General features: G+C 53.4%; 1 protein-coding gene across 2 annotated transcripts in view; it reads right to left on the bottom strand.

Moving 5' to 3' along the window:
* KIF26A (kinesin family member 26A) overlaps window positions 1-17,881 on the bottom strand; it is a 109,532-nt gene extending 91,651 nt beyond the window's left edge. Inside the window, exons 1-4 of one of the 2 annotated variants that reach the window (XM_086613379.1) lie at window positions 17,870-17,881; window positions 17,007-17,105; window positions 13,622-13,789; window positions 10,805-11,050 (exon numbers count right to left, since the gene is read on the bottom strand). In XM_086613379.1, the coding sequence (XP_086469505.1) occupies window positions 10,805-11,050; window positions 13,622-13,789; window positions 17,007-17,105; window positions 17,870-17,881 (525 nt within the window). Of the gene's footprint in view, window positions 1-10,804; window positions 11,051-11,212; window positions 11,267-13,621; window positions 13,790-17,006; window positions 17,106-17,869 lie in introns of those variants that run through there. The other variant, XM_086613380.1, reaches the window with a different exon arrangement.
* Window positions 17,882-19,904: the final 2,023 nt, after the last annotated feature.

Here is a 19,904-nt window from a genome sequence, read left to right as displayed (position 1 = left end):
CAACTCTGGCAGAGGCTGGCATGCTCTTTATGCTTCTTGGGAAGAGAAATCCTCCTTGCCTCAGCTGCCAGAGATTAGCTCACTCAACTACCTCCCTACTCTGTCTTTGATCATCTGGATATCAGGTGCTCTGGCATCACTAGTCAAGCTTCACCTGCTGAACAGAGGCCAGATCTGTCCAACTTTTGCTGACTATTTATTGCAGATGAAAATCATTTACTTGCATGTAACAGGCCGTGTGGGGTGCTTCCAGTCTGGGCTGGTGACTGGTCACCCAGGCCTGGCAGTGGTCTTGGCTTCTGGAGCCACCTCCACATCAACATCTACCAAGCACTCCACAGACAAAGCAGAGAGCACATTTTAAGGTTTGGCTCTTGGCCTCTTAAGCCTCTGAGGAACTGTGCCATTGGTCGCTAGAGCCTGGCTGCAGTTGGGCAGCAGATACAAGCAGTTGGTTTTACACTCCACAATAGATAATTTGGTGTTAAAGAGAGGGTCTGTTGCAACAGCGGCGTGTTTTGTCCAGAGGCACTCAAAGAGGACTCAACAGCTACCAAGGAAGGAGCTGCATGCTTTCACCACTCCACATTAAGCGGTATGGAGAACCTCTACAGGTGACCCAAAAGTAGTAAAGCAATTGAAACAAGGATGGCCAGATTTCTTGATCGTACAAGCCACCTGCATGATATTTCCAACAACTGTTGAAACTGCCACATCCCAGAGAGCCCCTGGAGACACGTCACAATCCAGGGACAACAACAGCTCCCGGTGTTTTGGGACAGCAATCAGATGTGTACCACCAATCCACCATGGTGCCATTGACCTCAACCACCCCAGCAGGCTCACCTCCTACAAAACATTCAGCAGTACCACTCTGCAGAGGGCTATGTGATGTACTCTGGGCACACCCACCACTCTGAACTGCTCAGGAGCCACGCAAGACGCAAAAGCAGCATGCAACCCTAAAAAAAAACTGTACTTGATAAAGCTACAGGCAAAGCTGTACCGTTGTACTCTGAAGTCCAGGAGAACAATGCCAAAAGGAGTAAATACATGCCCCGGCACACAATGCAGTGAGAACAACACAGGGCAATAAAAAAGAGTACAATACAAACTGAGTACATCTAACTTCCCAAATGACTTAAAACACAAAGCCAAACACTGCCTATTTACAGTATAATCAGCACTGATCAATATATACACATCAACAGCGACACAAACCATGCTCTAACAAATTGTGTGTTGTGGTAAAACAGGAAACACATTTAAACATAATCTTTTGAATGCTGTGAGAACTAGGATTAATGCTTCACTTCCACAGTTAACGCTGAAAGCCAGTCAATGCCCAGCCTAGCCAGAAGTTATCACATTTCAGTTTTGAACAGAAGGCTTCCCATCCCATCCACCGAGCAGTGTAAAATCCCTCAGCAATGTTAGGGGAAGATTTGCTAAGAGCTAAATGAAAATTGATCATTTTCCCACAGCCGTCTGGTGTTCCAATCAATTCTGCACAGGTATTGACGTACGGTAATGCGGGCCCAGCCCCGGCCGAAACTCAGAGCAGCCTGTCAAACTCCAGGAATGCTGATCAAAGACTGATTTTTAAGGCTTGACTCAGAAAAAAAGGGTAACTGTGCACACCTAAGCCTTTTTTTGTGGGCAAGTGCTGAGATTTCGCTGATTCACTGTATGTTAGGGTGATACATAGAACCGTCAGACTCTTAGAGATAAAACAAACATGCAACAGCAGCATTATGCTGCCTAAAATAGGTGGATACACTTATATTAGTTAAACATTCTTTCTCCAACATGAAAATGAACATCTGCAAGCTACACCTTAAAAACTCATGCAGCTTCAAAGCAAAGACATCAGTCCAAAGAACTATACACCAAGAGATTACATTCACTTTAACTTACCCTGGAGAAGAATATATTACTCCTGCAAAGTGACATATCCCCACCACCCCCCTTGCTTGGAACAGTCATTTGAAGCTTTGTTCTTGGGCTTCTCTACAAAATGTTACTTTTCTTCATTTAAAAAATAAAACAATTTTAATGAAAGACTAATAAGTAACACACTTTGGCATAAACTTCAACAGCAGTATGAGGGACTGAAGCCACTGAAGAGCTCCCGATTTACAAGACCACACCACATTCCCGCAAGGCAGCTTTCTGGTTTCGTCAGAGGGAGGCACAGTGCAGTATGCAGATAAAACCCTTTTAGATAGCATCGGCACAGCTCCAGTCCACGCTCCTCCGGCTGATCTGATACTTGCTGCTAAATCAAGCTCCACTTGGCCTGGACATATGCTGCAGCACCTTCAGTTCCCTTCCACAGCCTCACTACTCCCCTCCTGGTGAACTGGCAGATTTTCATGACTACCTGTTACTATCTTCGCGGTTTATCTGAAGTCCCTGGCTTTGTTCGCCATTTCTGCTGTTCAGAGACCCCAGCCACAGAATCCCCTCCCAACACCCGACCTGAAAGTTCAGTTGCAAGTCACAGAGTCCACTGTTTTCTGTGTCCCTGTGTTGTTATATATTCTTCCTTATTCTGCATATAACAGGAGCGGTCAGTCCTACTAAGAATAGCAGTTGATGATGCTCAATTCCATACAGGAAAAAGAGAGTCCTTGTAATAAACAAACAAACAAAAAAGTTTTTACTGGAAATAGACAAAAGATGAAGCATTTTCTCTCTGCTGGGCAAAGGAGAAATTAAGCACGTGAGTATTAAGCAGCTTGCCCAAATTTGCAGATTCTGTGACAGATCTAGGAATTAAATTCATGTCTTGCATCCCTGCAATGGGACCCAATTCCTCCTGTTAACAAAGGCATCAGGAGGCACGTCTGAAAGTAGGGTCCAAGTTTTCCCCATAAGCCACTCATCTGAAGGATTATACAAAATTAGTAGACACTTGTAAAAGAAATCAGCTTGTTCCTGATCACGAGCACAGCCAGTAACAGAGACAAGCCTCCCGCCTTCACGAAGATGCCTTCCACTTAGGGATATACTGGACATGTAAATACAAAACAATTATTCCAGTGCTGCAGGTCTGAAGTCGGAGGACACAGAGACAAATCCAGACAAATCAAATTCCATAGATTTCCAGTAAATAAACAAAAATGAGGATACAATACTCCCAAATGGTCAGCTGCCTGCCATACTCAGTGTCAGCAATATCCAAATAGATCTAGTTCCTGAAGGTAATCCAATTTTGAGAAACACAACAGCATCATCACGGAAAAATCTTCCACAAAACATGCACGCATTTCCAGATAGATTATCCTCCTCCAGCCAGGGTGAAGCAAAAATCTGCGCTCACTTTTCACAACAAAATGTTCGTCAGCCAGCTGAAAACCCAGGGACTAACTGGCCCTTCTCTGCATCAGCATCCTCACTGTGGGAAGAAGGATTCAGACCCACTGAGTGCAGCCATGACAGGGTACCCGAGCAGCAGCAGACCCACACAGCAACTGTGTACATGGTGGGTGATCCTGGTCCTGCGAAAGAAAAACCTCCTGGTGGTTTCAGCAGTCCTGCTCCAACACCCTGCGGTGTCAGGTCCAGAGCAGCAGCCACAATCAGCTGCTGTGGGCCAGGGAAGAGGAGGATGACTGCTGCCTCCTACAACCTCGCTGCTAACAAGTCAGAGGTTGGGATCACTGTAGGTGGAAACTCTTGGCAGAAACAATAAAGCAGCTACTACATATTTCAACAGGTTCAAAGTAACCTCAGATGTTAGAAGCAGATGCTCTTTTCCACCCCCTGGGATTTTGAAATGGTTTATGTGTTTCCTCCCTCTTCCCCTAATAGGGCAGGGTGCTGAAGGAATTAGCTAGAGAGAGAGTCGGAACAATACTAATTACTCTCAGCTACCCGGGAGACCACAGTACCTTCAGCTAATTGCGCAATCTCCGCTCCCCCACTTGAGATCCCCCAGTGAGAAGGTCTCTTGCCTCCGGCATCTGAACTGCAAGATAATCCCACTCACCTGTATTTTAAAAGGGCATGCTTGAAAATCCTAAATGTCTAAAGCAAACTCATTACAATTAGTTTTCACAGCCTACCATATAGCACGGGGGCTACTGCACTGACTGAAACAAGGGATCTGCTCATGTCAACACATTTGACACAGCGTTGTCACTAACCCCGTTATTAGACTGCACACGTACCTGAAATCCACATCTGAGCTCATAGCCTGAAGCACTCCACAGCCAAGTCTCTGCAAGAGTCTCTCACAAAATTAAATATTAAATGTGCATCTCAAAAAAATGCCCCGTAGTTTCATATTTATTAACTACGACATTACTTTTCCACTTACACATTTTTGAAATGTTAAATATAAAACATTTTAAGGCACATTTAGTGCTTCTAAAGAGCCCTGAAAACTGGATTCCTCTAGAGAGGAATCTGTAAAAGACAGTTCTCCCACTCAACTACCCTTGTCCACGTCAACCCAGCTGCAGAAAGGTCTCCCATGAAAAGAAATCAGCCTCTCAGTAACAGAGAACCTCAAAGTTAGCCAGACACAGCACAGGGTTTCTAAACCATCACCAATCCCAGGTGACCACATCACTCGGTAGAAAGGGCTGACACGTTAATAGAAAACAACGGGCATGGAAAGAAAAACTCCACAAATAGGCAGAGGTTGCTTCTAAAAGCTCAGACCTATTCCATGTGCACCTCAAACACTGAGCGAAGTCCCCGCGTGCTCCAAACCCTTGCACTTTCAGGGAAGCATGAGCCTGCAGGCAAACCCTAGGGAAACAGAGCCAACTCCAAGGCTCCTTCACGTGCAGTGCAGGCTCCTGAAGCACTCAACAGTGCATACAACAGTGAGGAGACAGGTACCAGCAGCCAGTGATCTCACAAGCTCTCCTTGCTACTAGTTCTGCTGATACCATGCCATCAGAGCAGCCAAGGTGGGAATAACAAAGCCCTGGCCCTCATACATGAAGACCACAGTCCTCAATGCTACACCTGTCCCCTTGGCCTGATTTTCCAAAGCAATAAGGACTGCTACATCACCCCTCTGTCCACCCTCCTTGCTGCTAGCTCTCCTAATGAGCTTTAGAACCTGTCAAATGACATGAAATTGAGGTAGAAAGCTCAAAGCAAGTTCCTACAACTTCCACAAACTGGCCGTGGGAGAAGTTGGGCAGGACCAACCTGTTATTGTTTGGCAAAAGCCAGATGTCCAAGTACTAGCTTACTGTCAACCAAAAAGTATGTGTGCAGCTACAGAGAAGGTTCTACCTCTTATCAAGTCATCAGGGACAAGGAAGAAACAGCTGGGATTAACGCAGAGGGACAAGGAGAGCAAAGGAGCTGAGCAAAGCATCTATCCTACCAAACCATCCTTCCTTATTTCTGCTGCTCATGGAAACATGTGGGGGTTATTTAGCATACAGGAGAAACCCACAGGAAAGACCATGCCCTTCACAAAACTTTTTCATCTCCCCTGCAGGTGATGCAATCAGCAGCACACACAGGTGTACCAAGAGACCATCACTTTGATCAGAAGCTGGTGTGGTGGGAGTTCAATCCCGTAGCACTGTGGCCTCTACGCAGCTGAGACACGTCAGTGCAAACAGCGTGCCTAAAGCCGCTGCTATCCTCCCCTTTTTTCCAGAGAAACTGGGCTTCCTCCAACTCTAACTGGTGTAACATAGAGCCTTGCCAAAGACACAGCAGGCTAGGACTTGCTTAGCTCCCTCAAATGATTCATGGTTCGTTAGCAACCAAAGGCATGACCTGGCCTGGTCACCAAGACTCTCTGCAGACCAGGGCTGGCAGCGTGCTTCGTTGTACCTAAGCACAGCTTACCTGGTCTACAGGGAATATAGGTTTTTTAGGTATCAGAGAAGCAGCACCATCCACCCCACCAGTCACAGAGAGCCCACACTTGCTCCTTTGTCTGTCAAGCTCCGGGGAAGCGAGTCAGTGGTGTGCCTCACGTAACACGCAGTGCGGATAATGCAACAGGGAAGAAAAAAATAAACATGCAGGGAAGAAAAGCAGCTCTTACAAATGAGGACAGCAAGAACTTGGCGGAACTGAACCTACAGTGCAATATGCGTGTTTCCGCCCCCCTTCATGCTGCCTCTGACCCCCACCTGCGCTTGCAGTAGGCACAATATATAGAATCATAGAATGGTTAGGATTGGAAGGGACCTCAAAGATCATCTAGTTCCACTACACCAGGTTGCCCAAAGCCTCATCCAACCTGGCCTTGAACACTTCCAGGGATAGGGCATCTACAACTTCTCTGGGCAACCTGTTCCAGTGCCTCACCACCCTCAGAGTGAAAAATTTCTTCCTTAGGTCTAATTTAAATCTCCCCTCTTTCAGTTTAAATCTATTGCCCCTTGTCCTATCACTACACGCCCTTGTCAAAAGTCCCTCTCCAGCTTTCCTGTAGGCCCCCTTTAAGTACTGGAAAGCTGCTATAAGATCACCCCAGAGCCTTCTCTTCTCCAGGCTGAACAGCCCCAACTCTCTCAGCCTGTCTTCGTAGCAGAGGTGTTCCAGCCCTCAGATCACCTTTGTGGCCCTCCTCTGGACTTGCTCCAGCAGCTCCATGTCCTTCTTGTGCTGGGGACTCCAGAGCTGAACACAGTATTCCAGGTGGGGTCTCACGACAGCAGAGTAGAGAGGCAGAATCACCTCCCTCAACCTGCTGGCCACGCTTCTTTTGATGCAGCCCAGGATACGGTTGGCTTTCTGGGCTGCCAGTGCACATTGCCGGCTCATGTTGTGCTGAGATTGGGCAGATCAGGGGTGAGGGTGGATGGGGACAGGTAAAATGGGGTGTATGAATCCCTGGGCTAGGAGATTCCTCAAAGCTAATCACTTCCAAAGTGAACTTCCTCTGGTCTTGACCTTTCAGTACTGACAAAAAAATTATTTTATTCCAGTATAACTGGGTACGATTATTACTTTCCTACAACCAAAATATTTACACCAGTATAAAACCCTTTTGTGGATGTAGTTGTATCAGTGTGCACGATTCTTATACCATGAGAGCCTTCTTCCCCCGCTCATAAGGGATTAGCTAAAACCATTTTACAGTAGCTGTATATCCTTAAGGCTATTGCCTGCGCCAGAGGGAGCGCAGAGCGTAGTCCCAGCAATGCAGCCGCAGGAGCACATCCCTGGTGTCGGACAGTCCCTGCCTGTCGCCTCCCTTTCGGAGCCACACGCCTCCCTCTGACATACACCTCTTTAGAAATGACAGCGCCTTTCGGTTTACCGAACAGGGGCATCACGCAAATTAATTAATTAGCATTTGTGAAGCACTGTGAAGATTTTAGGTGCTAAATATTATTATTACTAATTTAATCTACATCCCCATTCATTCCTCAGCCTCTCCTGTGAAACTGACAACAGTGATGCCAATTAGCAGTAATTGTTGTGGTGGTTTTGTGACAAGGCTGTTTGCCAACTGGGAGGGAGACAGAGACCACCAACCCACTTCCCATGGATTGCCCCACAGCTGCCAACAGCAACAACTTCCAGGCACAACCACCTGCTCTCGACTCCAGCCAGAACCCTGGCAGTAGGAGATCCTGTATCCCATTACCAGCTCCCCAGGGACACGGCCTGCAAGGCACATACAAAACTTTTAATTAGGGATAAACCAAGGCACCTTTTTCTCTTTTTTTTTTTTTTTTTCCCCCAACTCTCCTCTAGTTCAGCACATGGCCCAGCAACTGATACTGATACTGCAAAACCAAAATGCTAATCTGGAATACTTTCAGATTAAACTTTGCTTGTTTCCATCCTTGCTTGATGGAAATCACATTTTGATTCACACACAGGCCTCACTGTGGTGGCAAACTGTAAAGGCAGCAGCAGTAAGAAGCGTAGGGTGCAGTAAATCTTGTACTCGGGAGAACTGTTAAAGAGTTTTAACATAAGCAGAGAGGTGTATCTTTTTATCAGCTGTCCACAGAGATTTGGAGGACTTTACAGAGACACAAACAACTCCCAGTATTCTGTAATCAATGCACATCATCTGAGCCACAAAAGTTTAAAATTATTTATATATTTTAAATATGTCTAATTGAAAGGACAGCAGCACATCAACTGTATGAATCATAGCCCTGGCAAGCAATTAGATTTGTTATCCCTGCAGACTGCAAACAGTATGTTGGCTTTTTATTCTAATGTGAGTTCAATCCCTTGTCAGCTGCCCCACGCATGAGAATACACCTTCTCTCTTTCATCAGGGAAGATATCAACAGCAGGAAACTAGCCCTTCTTTCATCTCTGAGGCACCCACCCACCTTTCCAAAGGGTTTTTAACCAGGTGTGGAAATCTTTCTGAATCCGTGCTGAAAGATCCCTTAATTATTATGGCAAAGGAGGTAAATCCTTTGAGAGCAGCATGCTCCGAGCAGTAGCCTTCTGTGTTTGCTCATCCAGTTGCTTAGTTTGACAGTGCGTTAGAAGAACTTACAAGAAACTCTTTGGACTTTTACTGTATGGGCATGAAACTCTTCTGGAGAGAAGCTGCTTTTTCAGATGTCTTGTTATATAATTAAACAAGAAAGGAAAGGGAAAAAAAAAAAAAAAGCAAGCTGCCTTTCTGGCACAAACATTACACAGTGCTCGACCTGCCAGCATATTGCATCAGATTCCCACTGCAAGGCCAATTCGCAGCAGCTGAGTAGCCGAACCCCTGACTGTTATCTCCCGCTAACCTACTTCACATGCAGAAGGCAGTAAGTAGGACTGTTTATTGCATCTTCCTTCCTGAAGAGCTGCTCGTTACACCAGGATTAGTGGGTGTTTGGAGCTTGCAATTAGGCTAGACAGCTCGCAAGCGTTAACAAAACGTGGTTTTTAAAATTTTTAAGCATGTAACTGTACTGTATGCTACTCAGTAAGTAAACTCCAGGTATCTGTTACTCTGCGATCAGCTCTGTCAAGGTTCTGACGCTGTAATGACTACTATTTTATTACGTTCCTAGGCATGCTTTCAAACCCTGCAGAAAAGGGGGATTAATTTACCCATCATCAAGTGCTTATCAAGGAAGTCCCCTGAGACTTGCAGGAACGAGACCACACAAACAGGCCTTTGCTCACAGGTCTCCTCACCTGAACACCTGGCCAAGACCCCTGACTCTCCTACACCAGCGGCTTTTCTTTCCCATGACAGAGATCTGTTCCTAGATGGGACACTATTCTTTATGGCAGAGGCCCACCCCAACAACAGGGACAGGGGTTTATGGGCTCCTCGCTAAAGCAGCCTATCGCATGTGCTTCACAACGGGAAGTTAAACTTCTTTCCACCTTTCGCAGCAATCCAGAAAACAAAAGGGCCAGCAGTCCCGGATTCAACGAGATACGATACGTGACCTTTTACACCGCAGAAATAAGAGCTCGCTCCAAACCTAGCCAGTCTATTAATAAAGAGACTCCTGTTGATTTCAAAGGGCTTTGGATCCGGCCTGAAAATACAAACCTCGCTGTGCATTCGGACAGTGCTCCACAATGTGCTTCCAAACAAAACTATATTTAGATTCAATGGGAATTCTGTAGATCATGCAGGAACTCTTTGAATAAAAATGAAGGTCAGCAGGGTTTGGCTTCCTCTTCAGACCCTCCCCCCCATTCTTGCAAACATCCAGATAAGCATTGTTTAGAAAACAATACATTACTTCCAAATGTTATCAAAAACCCAACACACGTTTTGTGTGCCCTGGAACAGAATCTCAGGGTCTTCTGTTGCATTTTGCCCTGTCAGCTAATCCTTAGGCTCTCTTCAGGTGTCTAGCAAAGACTGTATTTTTTCACCTGTATCACCTTTTAAAAGTTTTGTTTCGCATGCCCTCACTAAAGGGACAAGAAGAATAATAAAGACCTCTGCTATACAGAAAACAAACACGGAAAGAAAAACCGTGTGCAGGCAACTACAATCCACACAAATAAAGCTGCACGTGCGTTAAAGGAAACCTCTGGCGTGCTCATGCACTTTCTCCACTCACTACCAGATACGAAGGGCCATCGTGAAGCACAAACTGGAGGAAAATGACACAGCGTCGGCTTGCCCAAGCGACACTAAGGTCAGGAAAGAGCCCACCAGCCTGGGAAGGTACGCTCAAGCTCCCAGACAGCAAAAGCCCAGCAAAACCATCCAGCTCAAACTTTCCTCCAGCGCCACAAACACAAGTGTGAGATTTTCAGCTGCGTTTTATGGTCTCCTCGGAGGGAGGAGCCGAACCGCTGCCACCGGCAGCTTCTGCGAGGCTGGGCGAAGGCGCTGCAAAGCCCAGCCGCAGCACGGAGCCGGCATCCCCGCAACGGTGTCACCCGGGCGGGGAGCCACAGGCCAGCGGGAGCAGCCGCTGCAGAGCGGGACGGGGAGCTCGTCTGGCACCGGGGCTCTCGGAGCCGGGCTGCGGCTCTGGGCTGCACCGAGTGCGCGTCCCGGACGGCGCCCGCGCAGCCGCTCCTCTCTCTCCCGCTCCTCTTGCCAAACTCGCTGTTACTTCTCTTAACTGTTTCTGGCAGCCGGTGACTGCAGCAGAGGGCGAGCGCCCAGCCGCACAGTTTCGCTTTTTGATAAAGCCCGGGACGGCAAATCCTTGAACTTCTGAAGAACCCTCCTGGGTTGGAAATCGCCAGCTTTGCCGTCACGCTCTCCTCCCAGATCCGCCGGGACGTACACCTGACCCTGCCCGGGCTGGAGAGCAGGCTCCCCTGGTCCCCGCACCCCCCATACTTCCCTCCCCACCCGCCTCCCGCGCCCGCCCGGCGGTGCTCGGCGCTGTACGGGCGGCGTGCGCGCACTTACCGGCGGGGCGTTGGGCGGGCAGCCGCCGGCGGCCAGTCGCGCCGCCTGCCTCCTCAGCTCGGCCAGCTGGGCCTGGCAGCTCCGGCACCAGCCGCCGGCCGCCGCCCGCTCCAGCGGCCGCGGCTCGGCGCCGGCGGCGGCCCCCGCTCCCTCGGGCGGCGGGCGGCTGGCGCAGCGCTCCTCCTCGGCGGCGGCCGGCGGCCTCTTCCGCGGGGAGAGCTCCCGCGCCGCGCTCCCCTCCGCCACCTGCGGAGAGAGCAGAGCTCAGCGCCGCGGATCGCGGAGGCAACGCGGCTCCCACCCCCCTCGCGGGGAACAAAAGGGGAAAAAAAAATAACAAAGTTTTTTTTTTAAAAAAAAAAAAAAAAAAGAAGCCCAAATGCGAGGAGGAGTGTGGCAACAACTTACCCCCGGCGCCCAGGGCTCAGGTCCCAGACCCTTTCTGCCGGCGGCCGCGATCATGATAGCAGGGGATGCGCCCCTGCCCCGCACCCCGCTCCGCTAGTGCGGGCGGCGCGGTGCCCGGCGGCGCGGCCGGCCCGCGGCGCCCATGGCGGGGCGGGGGTCGGGGGGTGCCAAGAGTGATCTCGCCGGTTCCCCGCCGTTCGGGCTGCCGCGCTAGGTGATGTTGCCTCCCATGTTGCGACGGGACTGAAGTTTGGGCTGGGAGAGGGAGGCGGAGTGAGCTCCCCACGGCGGCACAGGGAAGGACCAGAAGCACGGGAGCACGTCGGCAAAAAAAAAGCTGGAAAAGTGCTCGGAGGGCAAGGGAGGAGGGGCTGGGCGGGAGCGGGTGGGGTGGGGTAAGCGGGGCGGGGGAGCCTCGGCCTGGGCGGGATGGGGTTTAGGTTTAGGTTTTGGGGGAGGCAGAGGGAGATGCCTTTTCATAGTGACCCTACAGGGTAGTCCCAAACCGATGTGAGTCCCGCGGTTGCTTCCTTCACGCTCAAACACCCAAGTCCCTCGGGAGTGAGGAAAAAAGGGCTGGGGGGGGAGGGGGGGGCAGGTCCCACTGCAGGGCGCCAGGGCAGGAAAGCCGCGCAGGCTTCGACCCCTGCCGCGGGCGCTGTGGGTGCGGGCCAGCTGCAGACGGGGGTCGGGGACTGGCAAGGGCCCGCTCCGCGCTCCCCCGACCCCGCCGCTGGTGCTCTCCCGGCAGGGGTGGAGGGGCCATCGCTCCCTCCCTCCGCGGGCAGATGCGCGGTGCCGCAGGGCACAGCCTCCCCCGGGGTCGGCTCCCCAGTCGCTCGGCGGGCGCGATGGGATGTTCCTACATGCCAAAATTGACCTGACAGATGGAGAAATTAACGTTCGCAGCTAATTGTCTACTTGGCTGCCGCTCCGGCTCGTATATTTAGCACTTTTCCTCTTTAGAGTTTTTTTTTTCCCCAGAGAGAGGAACATGCTCCGCTGTCTGTCATTACTCCCCGCCGGCTGCCCGGTCCCGATGTCCCCGCGGCGGCCGGGCGGGCGGGCAGCGGTGGGCAGGGGCCGAGCCGGGCCGTGCCCGGGCCGTGCGGAGCGGCCCCGCGGGGCGCAGCCCGGCCGCCGCCGCCGTCCCTATGACCAGAGCGCCACCTGCCGGCGCCGCGGCGAGGCCGCACACGGGAGCCGCCGGTCCCGCCCGGGACGGAGCCGGAGCCGGAGCCGGCACCTCGCGGGGGAGCGGCGGGGCCGCGCCGGGAGGCGGCGGCGGTGACTTCCCCCGGTTATGCCAAACGCGGTTCCGTGTCTCCTTCCCCGCCACCGCGCGGGTGGGTGCTGGTGGCACTGAACCGTGGGTGGGGTCTGCGGCGATGTGAGCAGCGCCGAGCACAAAGAGTGGGGAAAAAGATACATATGGGGAAAAAAATCTACACTTCTCCCGCCTCGTCCCCCAAAAGGCATCTTCCCCGGCCGCTTAAAACTTTCCTGGCTCCCTCGAGCACGTGTCTGAAGCGCCCTCCCCCACCCCCCCCGCCCCCTCCCCCCCCCCCCCCCCCCCCCCCCCCCCCCCCCCCCCCCCCCCCCCCCGAAATGGGTCCGTGTCCCGGGGGAGGGCTGGGGCCATGTGCGCCCCGGCACAGCCCTGAGACGCTCCCGCACCGCGGCCGCTGCCCCCGCCCGCCCGGACCGGTCGCCTGGAGCTCGAGAAAAGTTTAGGTGGGGAGGTGAAGAGATGGGGGGAGCGTGGGCTGTGGCCCGGGAGCTGCCCGTCTCGGGCGCGGGCGGGGATGCGGGGCTGGCGCAGACACATGCACCCGGGCGGTGCGCCCCGGCTCCTTTCTCTGGCTTGCTCGGGGACTCTGCAGGTCTCCGGGAACTTGCTCCGAAATTTCGTATGCCCGAATAACGGCTGCAAAACCCTCCCTCGGCTCTAAGTCTCGGGTTAGACGGGGCGGGGGGGATAAAGGGGTGTGCATCCCGGCCGGCGCTGGGGCTGAGATCCGAGCCGCGCTGCTGGGCTGAACCACCTCCTTTTCTTATTAAGTGGAAAAAAAAAAAAAAAAAACAACGAAAAGCCAACACCGAGACGCGGTGGCCTCACTCCCCATTTGAAGCCGGGGGCTTACAGGGCTCCCTGGGGGCGCCCCAGGAGCGGGCCGGGCAGCGCGGTCCCTCCGCGCCTCTACGCGCCGCTCCGCGCCGCTCCGCGGAGCCGCCAGGACTGTTCGTGGTGCTGAAACCCGCCCCGGCACGGCCGCCGCCAACTTCGCACCGCCAAGTTTGGCACCCCTTTGCCGTGAGCCGGGCCGGGGCAAGGCAGGTAGTTGCCCCCCCCACCCCAAACCCTCCCCTCGCCCCCAGCCCCCCGGTGCCAGGGCAAGGTCCCGTTACCTTGGTTTTCCTCCGCAGGAGGTGGCTGGTGAAGCCGAAGATGATCTCCGAGTCCAAGCACAAGGCTCCTATCTCCAGCAGGCTGGGGTTTTTCCTCGTGGCGTTGGAAGCATCGGACGATTTTTGAAAAGCCATAGTTTGGGGTTGGAAATATCCAGCTCCCTGAGCGGAGGCGATGTATTTGTATACACACACAGAGACAGGAGGGAAAGAAAAAAAAAAAAAAAAAAAAAGAAGAAGGATAAAATAGCAAACACCTCCCACCCCTTGAAAAAGAAGGGGAAAAAAAAAAAAAGCCAGACGCGGGCGAGTTACTCCTTCATCTGCCAGGATGCGCGCTGCCGGGGTGAGGTAGCCAGCAGCCGGGCAGACCCACCAGCCTCCCTGCCTCTCTCTGCCTCTCTCCGTCGCTCTCCCTCCCGTTTTATCCCCCTCCAGCGCACCTTGTCTGACGAGCGAGCGCGGGTGCGGGCCCCGCTCAGCGCCCCGCCGGCACCGCGGCCGGGGCCGCCGCTGCGCTGGGTGCGCGGGGCCGGCAGCGCCCTGCTCCCCCGCCGCCGGCCATCAGCTCGCCGAGCGAGGGGGCTCCCACCGCCCGCTGGCCAGGAGCCCGCACTGCGAGCCTCCTGCCTCCCCCCATCCACTGCTGGGTGGGTTTAGTGGCTGGGCTGGTGATTTTTTTTCCCTCCTCCTTCTCCTCCTCCTCCGGGGTGAGCGCAAGGAGGGAAAAGCTGACAGTCAAGTCAGTTTAGGAGGGGAAAAAGACAGGTTAAAAAAAAAAAAAGGGAAGAAAAAAGAAAAAAGAGGAAAGAAAGAAAAAAAGAGGAAAGAAGGAAAAAAAGAGGAAAGAAAGAAAGAAAAAGAAAAAAAAAAAAAAAGGAAAGCCTGAGGGAGAAGTGAAGCACTTTCCGGAAGGGATCCGGCCTTTCACTCCTCTGAAAATCTTCCCCTTTTTTTTCCCTCCCCGCTTGATTTTATTTGCAGTGGATGAGGACGCCAAGAGAGAGCGAGCTCCTCCTCATCGAGGGGACCGAGAAACAGGTCCTTGCGGGCTGCCCCGGGGAGAGGGGAGCTCTCGCTGCAGGCTGCCTCTCCGGCAGCCCCCCTCGCCGCAGCGCTGCCGCCCCCACGCACGCGTGTCCCCATGCGTGTCCCAGCCTGGGGCCGGGACAGAGCTCTTGCATCGGGGGTCTCCCCCGGGGCGCGGCCGGTCCCGTCGGGGCGGGCGGGAGCGGGATGGATCTCCCCCGGCAAAGCGGAGGAGGGGGCTCTGGGCAGAGCGCTAATCCCTTCCCGTGCACTTTCCCGCGAAACAAGTAATTCACCCCCTGACAAAGGCATTATCCTGCTTCACAATGCCTGCAGTGAAAGTGAGTTGAATCATCTGTTTATCCGGGCACCCCGGGGCAGCGCCCACCCCCGCCGCGGGCTCCGCGCCGGCCGGGCACCGGGCGCTGCTGGTGGGGGCAGCCGGGGCTGGTCCCGCTATTCCCACCCGCGTCTGAGCCCTGGCAAGGCCGAGGTCCTGCCCCGCAGCTGGGCCTCGGCCGGGGGCCGGCACGTCGGGGGTGAGCTGCGTGGCCGTGGGTGCTGCGGGGGAGCGGGGAGGGGTGGTGGGGTGGAGGGACGGAGGCAGGAAAGGAAGGATGGAGATAGGGAAGGGAAAGGAGGGGAGAGGGAGGAAGCAAGGAAGAAAGGAAAAGGAAGAAGAGGAGAGGGAGAGGAGAGGGAGAGGAGAGAAAGATGTCTTAAGTCTCTATGGCCACAGAAGGACACCATAGCTTCTCCTCTCTCTGAATTTACTAGGTCACCTGTTCTCGGCTTCTAGCTAATGATGAGCCTGTGTACTAGATAAGAGAGGTGGGTTAATGGGTGGCTCTGTAAGATGGAGGTGGAATACAGGTGTCACAGGCAGGCACAGGAGGACTGATGGGATGGAGGAGAGGAGGAAAGGTAAGATGTCTACAGCGAAGGGGCAAGGATTTTTTTGGCTCCTTATTGTGTCCTTTCCTGATGTAGACATCTCAGAAGAGAGATGTCAGCTGGTCCCTGAACCCACCTGGGAATGGAGTCTGCAGGGACCCAGGCCCTGTGCCACCTTGCGCAGGCTCTCACCCCTCACCAACCCCATCCCAGCCTCCTGCCTCTCTGTGCACCACTCTGCATGCAAAGTCTTCCACCATCCTCCCCTGCACAGGTGGGACATTCCCCTGCCCCAGAAGATCACCGTGCTTGGAAGGTGCCACATTACCAAGGAAGCAGGAGGAAGAGGGTGAAGGGGAGGGCAGAAGGAAAAACCATTCAAGCAAAATGATTGTATGGACATCAGCTGTCCAGATAAAGAGTGTTTCACATAGGCTCTCAGCCCAGATGCTCAGCATGAGGTAGAACAGTGCCCATCACCAGAACCCAAAGCACCAAATGTCATTTCCCATGCATTGGGGAAAGAGGCTTGGAAACATCCAAGGGCAGAGGTAAACATGGCCAGGCCAGGGAGGCCCAGAGCTGGCTTTGGAAAAGGCCTGAGTCATCTGTCCCCATCCTCCACATTTCCAGCACAATCCAAGTTTAAGCATCACATCGCATTGGTCCGGCTCCAAGGAGAGCCCAGCTCTTCCCTGTCCCCAGGCCACCTCCAGCCCACCAGGTCTCCCTTCCCCACCACAGTTTGCCCTTCTTCCCCAGCTCTTGGCAAGGACCCTAGGAAGATCTGGGTCTAAAATATGCCCTTAATGTCAGGCACTGAGGGTCCCCCTGGAACCCCAACCTCACCCTTAATCCTCAAAAGTCTCTCTTCAGTCACCCCTATTAAAACAAATATCTCCCCACCCCACTGCCCTCAGGTGTCTTGCCGATAAATGAGCTGAAGGGAAAGTTATTAGCTTTTATTCATGGTGTCTAAACTAAAGTAAAACATCAACTGGGTGAATGTATGTAATAATAGACTAGATAAAGTCCATTTTTCCTGGTCCCTCTGAAAGCGATCCCCGAGCACTAAAACGGGTCTCTTAATAAATATCTTATCTCCCTGCCACAGAGCCCCGGCTGCAGATAACCAGACAGCCATTACTGTACCTCTGAAATAACCCCATTTCTATCAGGACCACTTCAAACAGGCTTCTCTTTAAAGACCCTCTCCCTCCCCGAGGGGAGGTGGGGGAGGCTTGAACCTCCCGGGGCGTGGGGAGCCGGCAAGGGGCAGGGGATTTCATCCAAGTCCCCAAGCAGGGTGGAGGGGGTGGGTTACTGCATTGCAATGCATTCCCTGCCACAAGTAACCATGGAGTGAGGCGTTCCCTCTGTGAGCCAAAAGCCTAAATCCATGCCCCCTGTGCCCTGAGTTGAGGTGAGCGGTGCTGGGCTCCCACAGTCCCAATCCCTGGGCCTGCTCTGCGAGCAGAGAGGAAGACGGGCAGGAGAGCAGGGGCACAGGAGGCACCTTTCTCCACTGGGGAAAAGGCCTTCCCAGTGTGTGCATCCCAGGCTGCAAGGTGATGCTGTACAGGTTGCACTGGACCCCGTTATTAATACACCATACAGGTGATAGTGGATTAAGTATAGTGCTGTGATTTCACATTTAATTTACTAAGAATACAATGGTTTGGGCTAGAGGACCCCGGGGAAATCTAGGCAACAGTGAGCAAAAATCCATGAAATTCAATGTAGCACACTAATCATGGAGGCATTATAGTATTAATTGCTATAATGATATACTTCTAATCCTATCTTACACCGCGCCACATAATTTCATTGGGTAAGAGAGGAAAGGAATTAAATTTAGTTCAATACAGGCGAGCATGTAACTTAATAGAGTAGTTTGACTCCTGCACACTCACGGGTGTAGGGCGGATGTCACGCAATGTGGTCTGCAGCAGGGAAGAAGGACGGCACAAGACTTTTGACACCCTCACTGAAATCTGGAAGCAATATGGAAAAGTGTTAGATTTCTGCTTTTCAAGAGGCGACGCGGCCATATAAAGGATAATTAGAATTCGTTGTAAAGATGATTTATCATGTCTATCATTGCGCTTGAAAAGGCTAGGTCACCCATGAATGCTGATGAAATTTCAAAGATCTACTCCCCAAGGACTTTCCGCATCTGCTGCCCTCTGAGATGGGGAAATAGCCCGGGGCAAGCTTCTCATTAATAGCACCGGAAAATATAAGCATTTTGTCCGACATAACATTTTTCTTCAGTATTATACCTGACACGATCGGACCTTTAAACAACGCGGTAATCGGGCTCACTTGGAAGTTCATGTACTCGGTGTCGTGTCCCCCCTCCCAGGTTTCAGCTGGGTAGTAGCTCGCTCTAACGAGGCAGCGTTTCGACCCGAAACACATTTTCTCCCGTAACAAATATTGCGTGAGGTGGGCGGAGGTGGTAAAAGTAGTTTTTGATCTTGTTTGTGTAATATGCAAAAGGACATCAAAGCGAGGGAAGAGGGGGAGGGAGAGAAAGGAAAGCAGAGCAGGGATAGCCCTACGCGCTGGAACACCAAATAGCTCGTGAACAGCTAAATAAAACATAATTAGGAAAACACGATCAATTAGTGGTTCTTTAAAGAGAGAGATGGCGGAGCGGGCTGGGAGCGCGGCCAGGGGAGGCGGGCACGTCCCGTTTCAAAGCCGGCCCGGAGGGCAACCCAAGCACAGCCCAAACCTCCGTGGGGACACGGGAAAGCCCCGGGGGCGCCGCTCAGCAGGACCCTGCGGAGACACCTCCCCCCCACCCCCTTCCTGCCGCCCCGGGAGGCGGCTTCTCCCGGGCCCGCCCCGCCCGGGGAGCCCGCGGGGCAGCGGCGGTGGGAAGCCGGGGGGTTCCGGGGGGGTCTGGACCCGCTCCCTGGAGAGGGGTAAAGGGGAGCTGGTTTCCCCGCGGGGCGCTGCAGGTTTCGGGGCGTTCCCGGGCGCTCCCCCACCCGGGCTGCGGGGGGGACGGGGGGAGGCGCGGGGAGGGGAGGTCTGGGAGCCGCGGGGGCGCCTGTTTGTTTGGGGTTGGTTCGTTGGTTTGTTTGTTTGTTTGTCTGTTGTGTGGCCTCTCCTTTATTTTGATCAGGCCCTGTTGCCGGCGCTGGGTTTAATTGATTTGCGGGGCGGGCAGTAGAGACCATCAAGGGAAACTTCAGCCCATTGCAGACGGTGGAGAAAATTACGATCGTATCGGTGAAACCGGCGTGAAAAGCAAACACAGCCTCCCCCCGCAACCCCCCACCCCGCGTGTTCACACGCAGATGGGGATGCAGCCACCCCGGAGGCCTGGGGCTGCCCCGGTGAGGCTGTAGGATCAGACCGGCCGCCTGGAGCGCCCCTGGGATCCCGGGGTGCGCCCAGAGAAGCCCCAGGCGCTCTCCCGGTCTCCAGGCGCAGCCTAAGGGCTGCAGGAGGGAAGTCACCAGCTCCCCGGTGGCTCCACGGTTGCGGAAGAGGGTGGGAAGCGTCTGCATCAGAAGGGCCCGGAAGGACACAGGGAGAAGAGTGGCCAAATTCACCTCCCCGAGGCAGATTTCCTCTCTGCCCCCGAAGTAAGCCGGGCTGGCGGGCTCCATTCTGCCCTGGGGCAGCCTCGGTGCTTGGGTGCCTCATCCCTGCGACACTGGGGCTCTTCACTCTGCACGCTGCACTGGTGCTTCCTTGCCACCCCTGTGGTCCCGGGGATCCAGCCTGGCTTGCAGGACCCCTTTTCAGCTCCCACCACAGCAGCAAGGCTCCCTGCCATGACAAGACCGTGTCCCGCCTGCATTTCGGGCAGTTCAGGCCACAGAGTGGATCTCACAAGTCTGGAGCAAAGCAGGGGCTTAAGCAAGCCACAGGTCGTGACCTGCCTTGTAGGGGATGGCTGGGTAAAACAGCTTGATGCAAGGGCTCTCCTGTCACTGCCCGGGCTTGGTAGCTCAGAGCTGATCCCAAGCCGGGTCTGGCTTGATCCCTTTGCCTCTTCGTGACCCTGCTCTCCAAGGGGAGATCGAAAGCCCTCCTGTAAACAACTGGTGAAGGTCAGGGGAAGGAAAATCTGACACCACTTAATGAAAGACAGTTGCAGACAATCTTTTGCTCAGTTGTCCGTGTCTGGGAGGCGTGGGGATCTCTGTGTTCAAGCTTTTTAATTTCCATTCTAATTTGCAAGTCATAAAGAGAGACAGTATGCAGTCCATGGTCTCCCGTTTAATTTCTTGTCAGCCTAATCATGCCAGTTTAACCCTCATTCACTTGCCTAGGTGCTTCTTACGCTCAGCCCCAGCTACCATCTCCTCTGTGAAACACGTCAGTGTTCTGCTTGCAC

Source organism: Tauraco erythrolophus, chromosome 6, assembly GCF_009769465.1.
Source record: "Tauraco erythrolophus isolate bTauEry1 chromosome 6, bTauEry1.pri, whole genome shotgun sequence".
Lineage (NCBI taxonomy): Eukaryota > Metazoa > Chordata > Aves > Musophagiformes > Musophagidae > Tauraco > Tauraco erythrolophus.
The sequence above is the reverse complement of the archived record's forward strand: the minus strand, read 5'-3'. Positions and strand labels throughout refer to the sequence as shown.